This window comes from Coenobita brevimanus, chromosome 26, assembly GCF_032717465.1.
Source record: "Coenobita brevimanus isolate Jiangsu-jjx chromosome 26, ASM3271746v2, whole genome shotgun sequence".
In the NCBI taxonomy this organism is placed as follows: domain Eukaryota; kingdom Metazoa; phylum Arthropoda; class Malacostraca; order Decapoda; family Coenobitidae; genus Coenobita; species Coenobita brevimanus.
In genome coordinates this window covers 12,997,074-13,016,746 of record NC_136979.1, presented here as the reverse complement: position 1 = coordinate 13,016,746, position 19,673 = coordinate 12,997,074, and the positions used below count along the sequence as shown (strand labels likewise).

Here is a 19,673-nt window from a genome sequence, read left to right as displayed (position 1 = left end):
GTAGGTTTATATCCAAGGGATGGCTGGGGTTTATTGCTCACATAATGCCACTCAGGGATGAGTGAGGCTGGTCACTCTCTTCTTAAATGTCAGGACCAACTTGCCTAGCATCAGGTTCCTAGGCTCCACTCATGAGGCGACAAAGGACTGGATGATGGATGGATGGATTTCTGTTGTGGTGTCATATGGGGGGAGAGGTGATTTTGTGTGTGCACTAGTATCTGAAAAGTTAATGGATTGGTGTACCAGGGTGATGAGACCACCGCCATCGTCGTCAGCCCGGTCTTGTCTGATGGTGGTGAAACTATAATATATAGGTGTTTTCTGTGTTCTGCGTTGTTTTGTTTCTTGTAAGATGGCAATGTGTATGTTTTGTTGTTTGATGAATTGTGTGAGTTCTTATTTTTTGGTGTTTATGCCATCAATGTTTATTTGAAGACTGTTAATGTGTGTATGATGTGTGTTGGGTGCTGCAGCATGGGGGAGGGGGGGAGGAGGTTGGAGTGTCAGTGGAGGGGAGGGGGAGGAGAAGGTTGTGATAGAGATAAGTGTGGATTAGATTGGGGTGGAATGGGAGGGGTTGGGGGATTGGATGGAGTGGGAAAGATCAGTGGGTTAGGCAGAGGAGGTGTGGAGGAATTAGGAGAGGGTTTGGTGGAGGGAGTTAGAGGGTGGAGGGAAGGGGCATAAGAAGCAGGTCCGGGTATTTGTGAAATTTTCTCTGGATGCAAGTGTTGTGCATGTGAAATGGGTCCATTTCTTGCAAGAATTGCACTGAACTGAACCCTTTGTCTGTCAACTCAAAGTGATGGGGTTTGAGCATGTTGGACATATGTATTTGTTGATGGGTTCTGGACTGCTCTCGATGTCACCGGCTAGAAGAAGTCTTTGAGAAATGACAGCTGGAGAGTCATTTCTCGGTGTAAAGAAAACAGTGTTGCTGTGTGTGTTGTGCTGGGAGATGTGGTACTTGCCCAGGTGACCTAAGCCACTCCCAGGTTCTCAGGCCCCGTGAGGGGCCAGGGGGGGTTTGCGGTGGTTTGGCCCCCATGCTGTCCTCCTCCTCCGCTTTGACAGCCTCTGGGAGGTGGACCCACAACGAAGATGCCACCGCTCCAGCTCCTCAAGGTGTTCAGTTATCGTGTATAGTGGGCAAAGTAGTGTAATGAGTCTGCATGAAGAAGAGTGCATATGAGCAGTTGCTGATGTTTATGAAGGCCTGCATGGCATGTGGTCATAAATGTCTCAGATGTCGACTGCTGATGTCGTTTGTCCTGTGCTTGTTTTCTCAATAAAATCACATGTCTGTTCCAAAGTAGTTTTACTGTGGTCTAGTGAAAATGACTGCCTATGCAGAGACTCTTCTTCAGATTCAGTGCATGTTGGTGTAAGGTGGCTTATTCTGACATAATGGTTCACACGAATGTCTGTTTTATGTTGTAATGTGTCAGGTGTGGATTCTGCAGGTGCTTATTTGTGATTTAGTTAAGAGTTTTATAGTCTAGAAGTGTCTTTGGAGTGGCTGAGTGATGTTACAAAGGCTTTCTCTCTTTCTGTTTTCTCTGTTCTGAGCATTGATTCTGTTGTCAATTTCCTCGTTTAATTGTTGAAGCCTTGTGAAAGTGTCCTGCGTATGCATTTGAGGAAAGGGGAGTTGTGTGAGAGTGAACTGCATCGCTTAATGAAGTGAGCAATCTCCAGTGTGAAGTTTGGATTGTAGTGTTCTTTTTTTTGTCTCGTGGAATATGGGGTTTGCATCAAATATGATTTTATTACATTTTGAAATATGCTTGTCAATGTTGGTGAGAGGTATGCTGCTAAGTGTGCTGAATTTTTGTTCTATTTCTTTGGTGAATTTTGTCCTGTTTGCTTTCTAGTAGAATGTGTAAGTGATGTGCAATCACTCTGATCTGGAAGCTATTCTTATGGTGATAATGGCATGGAGTTGATCTGAAAGAAGTCTGGGTTTAGTCTGCTGGGTGCTGGTGAGTGAAAGTGTGAGTAAACAGAATGTGATGACTGGAGAAGAGGGGAAGCAGTGTGCTTGAAGTGGGATGTAGAAGCATTAGGTGTTATTAACAATGTACATGTTACTGAGCCGTGGTGCAATGTCAAGGTCATGGTGGTTGTTTTCAGTACGTTCATACCATGCAGTATTTTTAGTATTAAAGTCCCCTGCAGTTATAGAGTTAGGTGTCTGTGTCAGTGGGATCAAAAGAGGGCTCTATTATGCTGGTATGGTGTGGGAGGTATCAGGTGGAATGGCATCATCGTCATCATCCAGACCTTCTTTCCCACCTTAGGGTGGGGTGAAGTAGGGTACAGAGAACCAGAAAAAATATATATACACAGTATATATAGAGAGAGAGATACTACTTAAAATCTGCCTACTTAAATGGGCCACATTCCCAACACTCATCATTCAAACCCCCAGAATTCTGGCTCCATGGAACAGATCAAAATTTATTCCACATGTAGCTCAACATCCACCTATCTGACAGTCATGTGGAATGTAAATACAGTATTAAAAATGTTGATTTCTTTTCTGAGACCAGATATGACAATGAATGACTGTATTTCTAATGTGGTATCATTCTGGAAAAGTGATTGTGATGTCTGTGTTATGTCTTAGTAGAGGATGGATGCATGAATACAAGTGATGAAGCCACTTCCGCCACTAGTTGTTCTATTGTGAAGAAGTGTGAGCTGTGATCAATGGTTGGAATTTTGTGAGTGTGTTTGAGCTTTGTTTCTTGTAAGAAAGTGATTGATGTCTCGAGTTGTGTGAGCGTGTGTGAGTTTTGTTTCTTACAAGAAAGCTATGTGTGTCCTGCATTTATGAAGGGTTTCTAGTAGTGTGTTTTGGTGCAGAGGTTATCACCATTTCATTATAAGATGTTTATGCTGCATATTCATGATGATGTGGTCTAGTGTGGATCTGTGTTGTAGCTGTAGTGTTTTGCATAGAGGCTGAGTTGTAGTGGCAGTGGTTGTGTGAGCACGGGGGTTGTTGGAGCGGGATAGAATGAACTGTATTTGGAGAGAAAGAAAGGTTTCTGGATGTATTGCACCTGTCACATACCCATGTGCTGTGGTGTTTTTAGTATTTTCAAAAGTAGTGCATGTGGTGTGGAACCATTCTCTGCAAGAATTACATCACATAGATCCACATGTTTGTTTGATGTTTGTGATGGGTAGGGAGCAAACCAGAGTGGTGTTGTTGTTCTTGTTGCTTAACCCCAGCCTGTCTGGTTTAGCAAACCCACTGATCATGAGAAGACAACTGCTTCTGTGGGGCCACCATAGAGGTACAGTTAAGTATAGTACCAGTATGTACAGAATGACACTACGTGGTAAAAAAACATGAAATCAACGCCTTAAACATTTACAATCCCCCTGACACCTTCCATGCCAAACCTGAACAATTCTCAGTTCCTCTCCCTAACACAGATACCTACTTTTGTACAGCATGGAACTTTAAATCAAAATACACTGCCTGGTAAGAACATAGTGCAAACAACCAACAAGTCCTCGACACTCCATCACAGCTCAACACTATATTCTCAATGACGCCTCCCAATACACCTACATCCCACACAAACACACAACTCCCCTTCTTCCCCAGACATCGCACTTTGTTCCCCCACACTTTCACTCACCACCATCTAGCAGAAAGAACCCAAATTCTCCTCAGATGATCTACCTCTCATTATTACCACAATAATACACTATAAACCTGAACGATCACACATCATTTACACAAACTATGAACAACATTTTAGTGCACTAAATAACACGCCCATCACAAACACTAAATGACACATCATGAAATTCAGCAAAACCAAACTTAGTCCAGAAAAACATCATATTCCACGAGATAACAGAAAACACTACAACCCAAACTTTACATCAGAAATTACCTCATTAAACAACATGACTCAACACAACTCTCCTCTCCCATACATACATCATCATAAGGCTGCAGCAACCAAACAACAAAAAATTCACAAAAACATGGGCACAAAGAAAACAGAAAGCAGGAAAGCCTTTGTAAAATCACTCAACCACTCCTGACCCCACTAGACTCTACAAAACACTAAACTGAACTGGTATCATTAAATCACAGACAAACATCTTCTAGACTGATGCTCCCATCATCAACAACCAACACATCCCTTCTTATAGAGAACAAGCAAACAAACTTGTGAACCACTATGCAAACATAAATTACCTAACACCAACACTAAATGAGTCAGAAAAATAATCTTCTGAACAGATGGTAACATTATCAAGACAACAATGAACTCTACATGCAGAAGTTCAAAAGTCATCAGCAACCGACATTTGAAACCATACAACATCCGGGCCCTCAAAAACACTGTAGTATTCCCAACAACTGGAAGCATCTGATAATCCGAATGATTCTTGGTCCACTGCCATTCGGATTAATGGACTTTTACCACACACACACACAAACACACACACACACACATATATATATATATATATATATATATATATATATATATATATATATAGATAGATAGATAGATTAAAACTGAAGACAAAGGGGAGCTGCAAGGCTTGGTGGATGAGTTTGGGAGAGTGTGTAAGAAACGGAATCTAAAGGTGAATGTAGGGAAGAGTAAAGTGATGGTCTTTGAGAGAGGTGAAGTCAGTGAATGTACAGCGAGGTTGGATGGTGAGGAATTGGAAAATGTGAGTACGTTTAAGTACTTGGGTAGTGTGATGAGTAAGGCTGGAGGTTTGGAGGGTGAAGTGCTTGAAAGGGTACAGCAGGGAAGAAAGGTTGCTGGTTCTCTGAAAGCAGTGATAAGAAACAGGGAAGTGAGCATGGAAGTGAAAAAGTTACTACATGACAGTATTGTGATACCAACTCTAACGTACGGAAGTGAAGCCTGGACATTGTTGGAAGGACACAAGTCAAGAGTGAGAGCAGTGGAAATGAGTTATTTAAGAGGAGCCTGTGGAGTCACATGGAGAGACAGGCTGACGAATGAGGATATAAAGAAGCATTGTGGTGTGGATGTGGATGTGATAGGAAGCATTATGAGGAACACACTGAGGTGGTTTGGCCATGTGGAGAGGATGGAGGGTGAAAGACTGACGAAGAGAGTGTATGTGAGTGAGGTGGAGGGGGGAAGAGGCCGAGGATGAGAGGGAGGGATGGGGTGGAGAGGTATATGAGAGAGGGGGGTGTGAGTTGGGAGCAGGGCAGTGAAATGGCGGGTGACAGGGCGGCTTGGAGGCGATTTGTTTGTGGCCACCCCAAACGGGACTGAGGCGTCTGGCAATAGATAGATAGATAGAAAACTGGCTTCTATTCAATAAAACATGAATCACTAAGTTCACTGTATGTCAACCACATACAAAGGTAGCACTGTGTATTGTAGTGGCTCACATTACTCACAATTAAAATGTTATGCTTTTCTACATTTAAAGACAGTCGTCACTTAGGCATATCTTATTTACTTTGAAAAGTTTGGCACTGAGGGGACTTTCATTAAAGTGAGCAACATTTTTTGGCCAGAGCCTTCTGCCATGCCAAATACTGTATTTATTCTGAAGTCACGGAGTCTTCTGCCACGCTAAATATTCATTCTGAAGTTACGTTATAATCTGGCCATCATTTATACACACAGACAATAGTAGCTTATACATGACTGTCCATGCATCCACATAAGCAAAAGATGCGCACTAGCTTTCTAATTTACCATCTTCCATTTATGTCTATCTATCTATCTATCTATATGAGTACCAAAATGCAAACCTAGGATTGTGTAGTAATGAAGAAGAGATTATTTCACGGCAGAAGATGAGCTTAAATGAAGTTGCCAAAAGTCATTCATCCCCTTGTGTCAAAGTTACTGTCCCCTTATAGCTCCAGCCTACTGTCTTCTTTCTTATTAAATTCAATAAATCACTTTTTTATTCAGACTACAGTGAGATGAGTGGCTGTTAACTCGTGGATTGCGAGCTGCAGCTCAGGCTGGGCAGTGTCGCATTGCGAGCCACAGCTCAGGCTGTGCATCACCGCTAACTACTCCACCCCTATGCAAACTTACGCATGGCACTACGCAAAGACGGAGATAGAGAGATTTTTTTTCTTTTCACCAGATGATGCCCTGGATGTTTATATTCAAGTTTATGATAAACAAAAACAAAAAACAAAATTGTTTTTTATTCATTTTTTCACTACTGTACTCCCCTACATAAACTTATACATGGCCCTACTCAAAGACGGGGAGAGAGGGAGAGAGAGAGAGAGAGAGAGATTGTTTCTTTTCACCAGATGATGCCCTGGATGTATATCTTAAAAAAAAAAAAAAATCTTCATTTTTTGCACATCACTGCGTAGGATAAGAAAAGGTAATTGCACAATCCCCAGGTTAATATCATGACTACATAAATAACATAAGAATTAACGGTTGCAGACAGTTTGTGCTTATGTCAACAGCATGTGTACACTATTTATGTACATATACCTTCACACCCACCACACTTACACCCCACCAGTACACAGTATACCTCACTCTCACCTAACTGCTTTTGACCTTCATTTTTTTTTTTTCTCTCTCTCTCTGCTTTCCCTCAACAGTGTGTGTACTCTATTTATGTACATAAACCCAAACAGTCACCATACTTACATACTACCAGCATACAGTATATAACACCTCACTCTCAATTAATTGCTTAAACCTTCATTTTCCCTCCCTCCCTCTCTCTCTCTCTCTCCCTCTCTGCTTTCCGACTCACCCAGTTAATATTCTGAGTCTTTAATGGTTTTCAATAAGAGTCTTCTTTATTAAGCTGCAAGATGGTGTCAAGGAATCATTCTTCCACAAAGCATCAGGTAAAACAGTGGAAAATCTTCAATAAGAGTCATTTTAATGATTCTTCTGTCCATATCTGATATCCCAATATCTACATAAAAATCATTATCAGTTCGGTATCAGAAAAATGCAAATATCGGCAATATATCGGTTTAGTGAATCATACTGGTTACAGCATAACCTATTTCTGAAAGTCATATTTTGCGTCCCCCCTACTCTCTCACAGCACAGTTTTAGAGTAATACACTCCATAAACACCTCATTAACCACACTCACACAACACATCTCTGACAGTATCAACTCTGTGTGACCAGCACAATGTACACTTCTTACAACAAAAGACAAGTAAAAGCCTTCACTGCCATCACCAGATGCAAATTAATAACAAAAATCTATGACACAAACATGTAGAACAACAAATGCTGTTTGCCAACAATTTATCTGGTAGACAAACACATGTTACACTGACAAGTCATCATCAATAACAGACATCCCCAGAGTTCCATCGAGTTTAGTTCTTTTATATACACATTTCAGCCATTACATACATGACAACTCTTCACCCCAACTGCTCACAAACACTACCTCGTATGTAGCTGACATCATCATAACAACCTCACACATCACAGACACAGCTTGCATACGGCAACAAGGATACCCCAACACACTTAAGTCGAAGACAACTGTACATTTCCCTAGCAAATTCATCATTACACTGACCATCAGCAGCAATCATTAACAAGGACCGTTCCTAACATCACACTTGATAATGTACCCATGCCACACACACCCTCCACTAAGATTCTGGAAGTAACATACAACAACGGATTCTTTTACAAGGACTATATGAGACATAGAGGCGGTATACCCCAAAATTCGACACAATCAGGGCATTACTGGGACATACTGGCCCCCCCCCCCCCAGAGATACACTCTGCTTACTGTGCATACACTATATGAGATCAGTGATGTCCATGCCTCCCTTGCATAGGCCCCAGTCCTATTTACCATCTACAACAACTTGCAGACCAAATACAGTACAATACACTTCGCATCATCCCTGGTTGTAGCAATATCACTCCCACAGTTCACTTATGCTTTTAAACCAAAGTACTCTCTGTTAGAGAATATCTTGACAATTCCATGCAGCAGCCAGTGCTAACACACAACATCCATGTCAATATATGACAGAGCCACACAACACAACTAGACACATACAGCAGTCACCACACAAACATCACCAGACCCTCTTCAAAAAACAATCCTACACACTCCAACACCAGCGGCAAAGAAACATTTACAAAACCATTTTACTGCAGGGCAACACATCTCAATAAGAACACTATACTATAAGTCCCCTTGCCCCCCCCCCCCACTCAGCTTCCCAACATCAACCTGAGAGGTATTCTTTAACAGAGCTGATTAAGTTTGCCTAGCTAGATTTTGACATGGACATCACCCAGCCCTCCTCAGTTACCAGCTCAGACTTGGGTTGGGTGGATACACAGACGAAATATGTCCTTGATGCAAGCGCATTCTTACAGAATACACTTAATCAATACTAGCCCACATTATGAAGTACTGTGCAACATGTCACACTATAATGCAGGCACAACATCAATGGTGTAAAGAACCTATAGGATGATTCCACAGCAGAAGTTGCTGTCAACAGGTCTGTTGGGCCAGCCATAACTATGGCTGAGCAACAACAACAATAACACATACTGACTAGGGATCCGGTGCCCCCTTGTAGTAGACAGACTTGGGCTGGACCAGGGTCCCTCCCATGACAAGGTGCAGGGAAATATGAAGTGGTATGGTTAATAGGTGGACACCACAACTGTTCCATCCAGTGTGCACAGCACCACTACATGTAGGCCCCATAAGTGCCCTACATGGGTAAAAAAAAAAAAAAAAAAAAAAAAAAAAAAAGGGACAACTGACAGGGTTGTAGAAAATATACTCAGATGTATACTCAGTGGTACAGTCATAGACAGAGAAACCTGGAAAGGTGAAGCGAAGCTAATGTCATATTTTCTCTTTTCCCCCTGCTTGTCCATCACTCTTCTTTCATGACTCCCTTCCCCCATCCCCTCACGCCCCCATCCGGTTAATCCCATTCCTCCTCTTCCCTAGGCTACTCAATCATCACTACACACACACACACACACACACACACACACACACACACACCTGAGAAGCTCATCTTCATTCTTCATAAACGCAGCCTCTCTCTCTCTCTCTCTCAAGATTCTGTAGGAGTGAATAATCATGCCAGTGCAAAGTATGCCTTTACTGTGATATAAGCATTATAAAATAAATAAAACACTGGAACACATTTAAAGAGAACACCTGCAGTAGGCCGGCTGGCCCATGGGAGGCAACTCCTTTTAAGTTTGGGTATGCATACTAGAGGGAGAAGAGAGAGAGAGAGAGAGAGAGGTGAGGAGTGACCATTTGTTCCCTGAGAATGACCACTCTCTCTCTCTCTCTCTCTCTCTCTCTCTCTCTCCCAAGGTTCTATAGGAGTGAATAATAATGTCAGTGCAAAGTACAGTACCCTCACGTCCAACACGCGTTTGTCCAGCACGATTCACGTCCAGCACAGAAAGCAAAAAATTAGTACGATTTAATACAATTTAATTACTGTAACATGGGTGCATTAGCATAACACACACGGAGCTCCGATAAGTGGGCGAAATCCGCAGAGTTCACCTCTAGCACGGTCACCCCAGGTCCAACACGGTCATACTGGATGTTCCTGTGATGCTGACAGCCAATCAAAACTTCTGATCAAGTTGCCTCCCCCACCCGCTATCGTGACGTGATTGTGACGTCGCCCAATCAAAAATGCTTCTGATCTCACGTGATGTTTTGTTTAAATTTCTCCCGCCACAGTGCCACCCAGTCGCATAATTCGCATTGGAAGGTGCTTTTTTCTCGCTGCATTTTCTGCCCTTGCTACTGCATTTTATCTTGCTCACGATGCCTAGGAAGCCTTCTGAGAACCCCAAGAAGCGGCGGCACCTCCCTCAGGCCACCAAGCTAGAAATCATCGAGAGGAAGAAGAAAAGGGAGAGGAAAGTGGACATTGCCAAGGCCTACGACATGAATGAAGCCAGCATGAGGACCATAATAAAAAACCAAGACAAGATCCTGGCAGCAGTGAAGGCTTATGGAGTGCTAGGACAGGCAGAAGCAGGACCTTCCATGGATGTGGATGAGGATAGTGATTCTGAGTGTGATTTCGCAGGATTTATGAGGGAGGTTCAGGAGAAGCAGCAGCCATTACTCGCTAGTGACGCCAGCAGCCATCCTCTGGGGACCCAGTAGGACTACCTACAGCCTTGGATACCACCTTCCATTCCCAGTAAGCCCACCAACACTATCCTAAAAGGTTAGTTATCATTCATAGTACAGTACCATTTATTATAATTACAGTAGTACCAATATATGTAAAGGATACCACGTTGAGTACACCGCTTCCCGTTCGATCAGCGAAGTTAAGCAACGTTGGGTCTGGTTAGTACTTGGATGGGTGACCGCCTGGGAACACCAGATGCTGTTGGCATCCCTACGTCTAGTGGGGTTGGTGGAGGATTAGTGCCCCTCCCTGTAAAACAATTAACTCTAAGCCCTTGGCCACCCTGTCTGGGATACATGGCGTCTGGCAATGAATGAAAAAATGTATATGGTAGGTATTTAGGATGACTTTTCCTAGGGTTGCTGACATAATTCATTTTTCCCCATAAGCCCTGTTGTTTGTCCAACACGTTTTTGGTCCAACACAGGACCTGTGCATGACAATATTACCGTGTTGGACGCGAGGGTACTGTATACCTTTACTGTGATTAACGTATTATTAAATAAATAAAACACTGGAATATATTTAAAGAGAACAACTGCAGGAACTCCTCTCGAGACGTCAGCATGTCGTTATTTCCCTACGGGTCAGTTAACGTCCACCTCCATACTTGCCTACACCCTTCTGCCACAATTTTCGCCAAAGATTCCACTATAGCCTACTTCTTCTCATCTTTACTTTCCAGTTCAGAGCATTCCATTAGTCATGATAATAATTGCACACACACACACACACACACACACACACACACACACACACACACACACACGAGTATATCCCATTGGATCCCAGGGGTGCTGGGCGAGGCATTGCACTGAGAGGGCACTAAGCGCACCGCCAGGTGCCTATCGGCTCTTAGTTGCGAAGCTCATAGGTCCCTACCCGGGGGTTCCCTACTTTATAAAGACTTGAAAAATCCCAGTTCTGTCCAATACCCTGGACACTGGGCTCCAATTGGTTAAAGAGACCAATAGGTTTGCCAGCCATTAACCCACTGGATCCCAGGGGTGCTGGGCGAGGCATTGCACTGGGAGTGCACTAAGCACACCGCCCGCCGCCTATCAGCTCTTAGTTGTGAAGCTCATAGGTCCCTACCTGAGGGTTCCCTACTTTATAAAGACTTGAAAAATCCCAGTTCTGCCCAATACCCTGGACACTGGCCTCCAATGGGATATACACCGATATGTGTGTGTGTGTGTGTGTGTGTGTGTGTGTATACAGTACCCTCGCGTCCAACACGCGTTAGTCCAGCACGATTCATGTCCAGCACGGAGTGCAAATAATTAGTATTATTTAATACAATTTAATTACTGCAACACGAGTGTGTTAGCATAACACACACAGAGCTCCGAGAAGTGGGCGAAATCCGCAGAGTTCGCCTCTAGCACGATCACCCCCGCTCCAACACAGTCATACTGGACATTCCTATGATGATGATAGCCAATGAAAACTTCTGATCGAGTAGTCTTCCCCGCCCGCTATCGAGATGTGATTGTGATGCCGCCCAATTAAAAACGCTTCTGCTGTCACGTGATGTTTTGTTTAAATTTCTCCCGCCACAGCGCCACTCAGTCGCATAATTTGCATTGGAAGGTGCTTTTTTCTTGCTGCATTTTCTGCCCTTGTTACTGCATTTTACCCTGCTCACGATGCCTAGGAAGCCTTCTGAGAACCCCAAGAAGCGGCGGCACCTCCCTCAGGCCACCAAGCTAGAAAGCATCGAGAGGAAGAAGAAAGGGGAGAGGAAAGTTGACATTGCCAAGGCCTACGACATGAATGAAGCCAACGTGAGGACCGTAATAAAAAACCAAGACATGATCCTGGCAGCAGTGAAGGCCTACAGAGTGCTAGGACAGGCAGAAGCAGGACCTTCCATGGCTGTGGACGAAGATAGTGATTCTGAGTGTGATTTTCAAGGATTTATGAGGGAGGTTGAGGAGGAGCAGCAGCCATTACCCGCTAGTGACGCCAGCAGCCATCCTCCGGGGACCCAGTAGGACTACCTACAGCCTTGGATACCACCTTCCATTCCCAGCAAGCCCACCAACACTATCCCAAAAGGTTTGTTATCATTCATAGCACAGTACCATTTATTATGATTACAATAGTACTAATATATACTCTGATGGTTCTGTAGCTATTTCTTCTACTGATAAAGCAGATCTCTTTGCACAGACTTTCTCCTCCAATTCCACCTTAGACGATTCCGGTGCTGTTCCTCCATCACTTCCCCCCTCTGACTTCCTCATGGCTGACATTAAAATTTCTTCAGTTGATGTATTTTCTGCCATTACTGGCCTCAGTACTAACAAGGCATATGGGCCTGATGGGGTCCCTCCTGTTGTTCTCAAAAACTGTGCTTCTGTGCTTACACCCTGCCTAGGCAAACTATTTCGCCTTTGTCTGTCAACTTGTACCTTTCCTTCTTGCTGGAAGTTTGCTCTCATTCAGCCAGTCCCAAAGAAGGGTGACCACTCCCAACCCTCCAACTATCGTCCAATTGCTTTAACGTCCTGTATTTCAAAAGTTTTCGAGTCAATTCTTAATAAAAAAATTTTAAGGCATCTTTCCTATCACAACCTTCTTTCCGATCGTCAGTATGGGTTCCGTCAGGGACGCTCCACTGGCGATCTTCTCACCTACCTTTCAGACTCCTGGTCATCCTCCTGTCGGGACTTTGGCGAAAGCTTTGCCATTGCACTTGACATCTCAAAGGCTTTCGATCGAGTCTGGCATATATCTTTAATTTCCAAACTGCCCTCCTACGGTTTCTATCCTTCTATCTGTACCTTCATCGCTAGCTTCCTTTCTGGTCGTTCTATAGCTGCTGTCGTAGACGGCCATCGTTCTTCTCCTAGATCTATCAACAGTGGTGTTCCTCAGGGCTCTGTCCTATCACCAACTCTCTTCCTTTTATTCATCAATGATCTTCTAAGCTGTACATCTAACTCTATCCACTCATACGCTGATGACTCCACCCTTCACCTTTCCATTCGGTTCCCGCAACGCCCATCTCAACAGTTACTTCAAGAAACAAGGGATGAGGCTATGGCACACCTAATGTCTGACTTGGCTCATATCTCTGACTGGGGTAAAAATAATATGGTTGTCTTTAATGCTTCTAAGACTCAGTTCTTACACCTATCAACCCGACAAAATCTTCCACAGGTATACCCACTAATGTTTAATAATATTCAGATTAATCCTGCATCATCCTTGAACATGCTTGGGGTTTCATTTACTCGGGACTTATCTTGGAAAGATCATATTGCATCTCTTGTAAAATCTGCTTCCAAGAGATTGGGTGTGCTAAGCCGACTCCGCTCTTTCTTTACCCCTGCACAATTGTTGACTCTATACAGGGGTTTTATCCGCCCCTGTGTGGAGTACAACTCTCATGTGTGGGGAGGCTCCCCACATACAGCTCTTCTCAATAGGGTGGAGTCAAAGGCTTTTCGTCTCATTAACTCTCCTCCTCTTACTGACTCCCTTCAACCTCTGTCTCTTCGCCGCACTGTTGCATCTTTATCTCTTTTCTATCGCTACTTTAATGGTCACTGCTCCTCTGAACTGTCTGCTTGCATTCCTCCACCTTCTACGACGGGCGCGTAGCACCCGTCTGGCAGCAAACTCTCATCCCTTTTCTGTCCAACTCTCTAATGCAAGAGTTAACCGTTACTCCCAGTCTTTCATTCATGCAACAGGTCAGCTCTGGAACTGTCTCCCTCTGTCTGTATTTCCTCCTGCCTATGATCTCCAGTCTTTCAAACGCAGTGTGTCCAGGCATCTCAAAATGATCGGATCTTGAATTTGGCTCTCTATTGTATTTTGTTTTTCTCTTGGAGGGAACTGTTACTGCGGGCTCATGGCCTTTGGTTCCTTCTTCCTCGCATATATATAAAAAAAAAAAAAAAAAAAAAAAAAAAAAAGGTATATGGTAGGTATTTAGGGTGACTTTTCCTAGGGTTGCTGACATAATTCATTTTTCCCCGTAAGCTCTATTGTTTGTCCAACACGTTTTTGGTCCAACACGGGATCCATGCATGACAATATTAACGTGTTGGATGCGAGGGTACTGTATATATATACAGTATATATATATATATATATATATATATATATATATACTGTATAGTATATATGAGAGAGAGAGAGAGAGAGAGAGACATGGTAGATGGGGGAAGAAGGAGGGAGAGAAGAAAGGAGGGAAGCAGGGGTTAGAGAGAGAGAGAGCACTTATCCCCTGGGAATGACCAGCCTTCTGAGGTCATATGGGTGGACAGAGAGGAGGTCAGGGAAGGAAGGGGATGAGGGGGTAGGCTCATATGCACGAAGATTTAGTGAAAAAATTGAAAAGGAAAAAGAAAATATCAGCTCAGCCCCGGAGTGTTCAGCTTTCAATGTCCATGACTGTACTGTCATATGGAGAGAACAGATGTAAATAGGGTGGTAAAAAAGAGTACGCACTATGTGAGAAAGTCTGAAGTTGGGAGGAAGCATGGTAATCCAAGAAGTTGGATGGATATGGTGCAACTGTGGCTTAGAAACTGACATGGGACTGAGTTGCTTGGATAAGTGTATGAGAAAGGTTTGGCATCCCCCCACCCTCTCTTTTTCAACTTTATAGTCCCCCCCAAAAAAAAATATGAGTAGGTGATTGGACCTGTTCTGTAGGAGCCAGGATTCCAGAGGCTTGAATGGTGGGTGAATGAGTGTCTGGCCAATTTCAATGGGCATGTTGATTTTACTTCTCCATCTATTATGCTTTCTCTAGCCTTTTTTTCTGGATCCTACCTCACCCTATCGTGATGAGGGAAAAAGAGGTTGGGATGATGATGACATACTGTAAAATTCATACTTATTGTAAAAATCTTAATTTAGTAAAATTTGTAATATATACCCCCAAAATTGATTAATCTCAAATGGATGTTTGCGCTTTAATAAATCTGACTGGTCAATACCACCCAGACACAGAAATCCAATCTTGTAAATCTTTCTTTTATACTCACCCGCATTCGTGTTTCATCCAGAGATCTTTACAAGTGAAGGGGGCGAGGCAGGTAACATTGACGCACTGGTCCTGAGAGATGCAGTTCTTTACTAAGTTGCGGAACATTGTGGCTTGGCCCCACTGAGTGCCATTTAGGCCAGGTGGAAGGGGTAGGTGCTTCCCTTCCAATCGAATATCATCTAAACAACCTGAAGGGAGGGAAAGAGTATGATATATTACTGAACCTGCAGATGAAACTGTGCTGCATGCTGAGTGAACAGAATCTTTGCAGACTGATTCAGAAAGTTTGTTACTGTCTGAGAGGGGTGAAATATTACACTTACTGAGATAAAAGTACAGTGATGGTTTACAAGAGATGATTCAGACTGTGATGATCTGGTGTTGGGGAAGAGTGACTTCTCTTCGCAGCAGACTTTAAGTATGAGAGGGAAGTGTGAAATGTACTCTGGTTAAGAGTTCTGTGAACATCAAAAAGCAGTATGATTTGAAAGCACCATAATTATAAATAAGGGTTAAGTGATGGTTATTCAGAGACAAGGTGATTCAGTGTTACATGTTGATGAATAGATGAACTCAAACAGATGAAGAATTTATATACCTCGGTACATTTAACAGAAAAGAGAGGTACACAGATATAGGAAGATGAAAGCTGAGTGGTTCAAGATAGAAAAGTGGCTGAGGCTATGAATGCCATGGTACAAAACAGAAAACTGATGTAGAGATGGCAAGATGGCTGCATAAAGGCATATTAGTGTCCACATTAATGTATGGGTGCAGCATTATCCGTTCCCAAATATCATGCTCATTATCACCATCATCATCATCATCATCATCATCAAATCCTGTGTTGCCCCATGAAAGCACAGTAGCCCAGGGCTAGGCTAGTTGGTCCTGGCATTTAAAATGAGTGATCAGCCACACTCATCCAAGTGGCACTACATGAGCAATAAACCCTAACCACCCCTTGGATATAAACCTACACAGGCTCAATGCAGCTGGAATGCCTGAATTACCCACTAAACCACCAGGCGCCAAAGTTTGGTTATATGGTTACCACCCAGCATAGTAAATGGTTTCCTGGTGTACAGGAAACCATCTGGCTTGTCACTCAGTGTAGAGTCACCAGCAAACAGCAGAGGAAAGAAAGAAGGAAACAAAGACAAAAGAGGAAGGAAGGAAAGAAGGAAGGAACAGAGGAAAGGAGTCACCCGAGAGCAGCACTATATCGAGCGAGTGGATGGAGTGTGCCCCCACCTACCACATTTCATACCTACATTAATTCATATCTTCCAAATACTGTACTCCTAAGTTAATTCCCCTTCTGCTTTTTCTAGCATTCACTTTCAATATCCTCTTCTAAAAAACTCTTCCAACTTGACTATGAATCACTGAATATCATCTTCTAAGTCTACCGTTACAACTGTATTAACGGTGCAAAACCACTGGTTAGCTTCCCAGTCTCTCTTTCTCCCAGTATTCTTTAAACTTGCCCCATTCCCAAATGCCCTTACATCTATGTCCCTAATAATTTAGTGTATGAACATAATGAACATTAATGGAGACCACAAATCCCAAATGTATCTTGAAGCAATCACTCTTCCCACTGGCACATATGTCCTACTTATTTCATAAAAACTCCTCACTGAACTTAAGATACTGTCACAAAACAAGAAAATACTGAATTTATAAAGATGAAAGTTGCAAATACAGCTGCACATACAGTACTATATAACAAAAAGATATGCAAAGTACTGTATATAGACAACACTGTATGAAGTGAATGTAACAACACATTATAATTAAATCAGGTTAAAATAAGAAACCTGGCAATGAAATGCAATGCTGTATGTGAGGCCAATTGCCACACCCTACCCTTAATCTGGGATGGATGCAATAAACTGATTTTCCTGACTCCTTCACAGTCCCTCATTCCCTCTTAACTCACCCTCCTGCATATGCGAAGCTCCTTGACTTTGTTCCTCTTTTGCATTTATGACCAACCACCCAATCCCTCCCACCCACTGCACTGTTATGAACCCATACTTATAAAAGTACAGTAAAAAGTTCTTGTATACAACAAAACGTTGATTTAACAAAGAGATAGGTTCCTTGAGACGTCACTTAAAATTGATTTCACATAAAATCAAAGTGTTGTTTTAATGGAACTCACTTCAAGGTGCCTTCGGCAGCCTCCACTCAATGTCAAATCACTTCCTATCTTCAGTCAAAGGTAACAGAAATTATAATTACTTATGCCATGAAATTTGAATCAAAAGGCCAGAAATGAGTCATAACTTGGTAACTGGTGGCCTGATTGGATTGGAAATTGTTTTATTCTTCAAGTTAGAGCACATTAACGGTACCTTGCTCTAACAAAAATCTGTGGTACATGCACCATGTTTCCTGCATTATGGTAACAAACAAACATACAGAAATCAAATCATTAAAATACAGATTAAATAGTTTGGCACCTGAGAGTAACAAAGAACAGTAAAGATTCTTCCATTAACCTATAATAATGAAAACTGGTATGTGAGTACAGTATCACTATTTTACCAATTCCAGAGGGGTTTTTGAATGCTTTAGTACACCTGGCCTAATCCTACAATGAGTGCTCATCTCACAACACACACAGGGCACTACCAGCCACCGACTGCCAAAGAGTACAGTTTTGTTGGTAATTTATCAAAACATTTTGTTACTGATGACTGCTGCACTGAAAAATTTTGGTTTAAACAGACTCACTTAAAGGCGACCTTCTGCAACCTCCACTCGACGACAAGTCACTTCCTATCTTCAGTCAGAAATGAGTCATAACTCAGAAACTGGTGGCCCAATTGGACTGGAAATTATTTTACTCTTCAAGTTAGAGTATTTTAGTGGTACCTTGCTCAAACAAAAATTGCATGACATTCACTAGTTTTTGCTGTGTTACGGTAACAAACAAACATACAGAAATTGGACCATTGTAATATGGATTCTAACACCAGGTAATTTCTGGTACTATCATGAAAACAAGACGTCTCTGAACAACATTGTCTTCGCCTGGCGGGTAAGGTGCTTACATGGTTACCATGGCAATCCCCCACACCTTGCCACATGTCACGTCAGTGCGGCAGTCCACCACAATAAACTGGATGTCATAGCGTATAAGCTTTTCATTCCATTATTAAATACAAAGGCATTTGCTATTCATGACTGCTGAGCAGTACTACACTATGAATTTGACTCAAAATAAGTGATGGAGCGGTAAGCTCAGCTTTTAACGTGCGCACAAAGATAATTTATAAATTGTGGAGGTCTGTGTGACTAACTGAAGCAAGGCAACTGCTGTGTGGCTGGTTCCTCCACTTTACCACAATAATACAAACACGTCCATTGTAGCCAAGAGTAAGCGGGAGAGAGAACTCGAAAAACGATTGGTCCAACAGAAGGTGTATGACTGCAAAAAGAGAAAGGAATTTGGCATGGAACAAATGAAAAAAGGGAGGTAACAAGAGAACAAAAGAAGAATACAAAAGAACTAGAAATGAATACACAAGAATTCATAAAGAGGAGGAAAGAATTTTTGAAAGAGGTATAATTGAAAAATGTATGGAGAAGCCTAAATTGCTTTATTGGCATGTCAACGGCAAATTGAAACACAAGGAATTAATAAGCTGAAAGCAGAAGGAAAGGTCTATAAAGATGCAGTAATGCAAGCTGATGAAATAATGAACAAAAGTTTCTTATCAGTTTTCACTAAAGAAAGTGATTTTGTGGAGGGGGAGGGAATGACTAGAAATGTAATGCTAAAAGATATAAAAGTGGGAGTGCAGGAGCTGTATAAATTACTGGAAACTCAAGATTTAAGGAAGGCCCAGGGGCCTGACAGTATCTCTAATTGGATACTAAGGGAATGCAGAGAAAAACTGGTGGATAGGATTCACGGTTTAATTGTGTGCTCTCTGGAAGACAACACTTGACACGCTATGACCTAGACTCAGGTGTGGTAGACATAACAGAGGAAAAGATGAACCCTAGAGAAGAGGAGAACAAAAGGCCAGAGCACACTGCAGAGGGCAAGATGAGCACGCAGAAATTGTCCCAGACCCTGTCCACCATAACCGACATGGCAACCACCTTTGATGCATACACCAGGACTATGCCTGAGGCTACCAACATCCTGTCGGCCTTGGCTGATCTGAAGTATCAAGTGATGGCCGTCTATGACAGAAACATACAGGAGCAGAGACAAGCCCGGATCACACATTTTCAGGAGAGACAGAATGTGGCTGCTATTCTGTAAGACTTGGACGTGCCAGCAAGGGTGGATGAAGGAGGAGAAGTGGACAGAGAGGAAGTTGAGGTGCTGGAGCCTGAGTTTGACTTCGAGGGCTTCGGCCTAGGTGTTGGGGCTTCCCCAGAGAGGCCCATGTCATCTAGTAACTAGCCCACATCATCT

General features: G+C 42.7%; 1 protein-coding gene and 1 pseudogene across 1 annotated transcript in view; one reads left to right on the top strand and one right to left on the bottom strand.

The window, feature by feature from the left end:
* Positions 1-19,673, bottom strand: part of CadN (neural cadherin) — a 481,090-nt gene that overhangs the window by 69,135 nt on the left and 392,282 nt on the right. The window contains exon 24 of the mRNA XM_080267947.1: positions 15,228-15,417. Within this exon, the coding sequence (XP_080124073.1) occupies positions 15,228-15,417 (190 nt within the window). The remainder of the gene's footprint in view (positions 1-15,227; positions 15,418-19,673) is intronic.
* On the top strand, positions 10,310-10,425 carry LOC145394252 (5S ribosomal RNA; annotated as a pseudogene).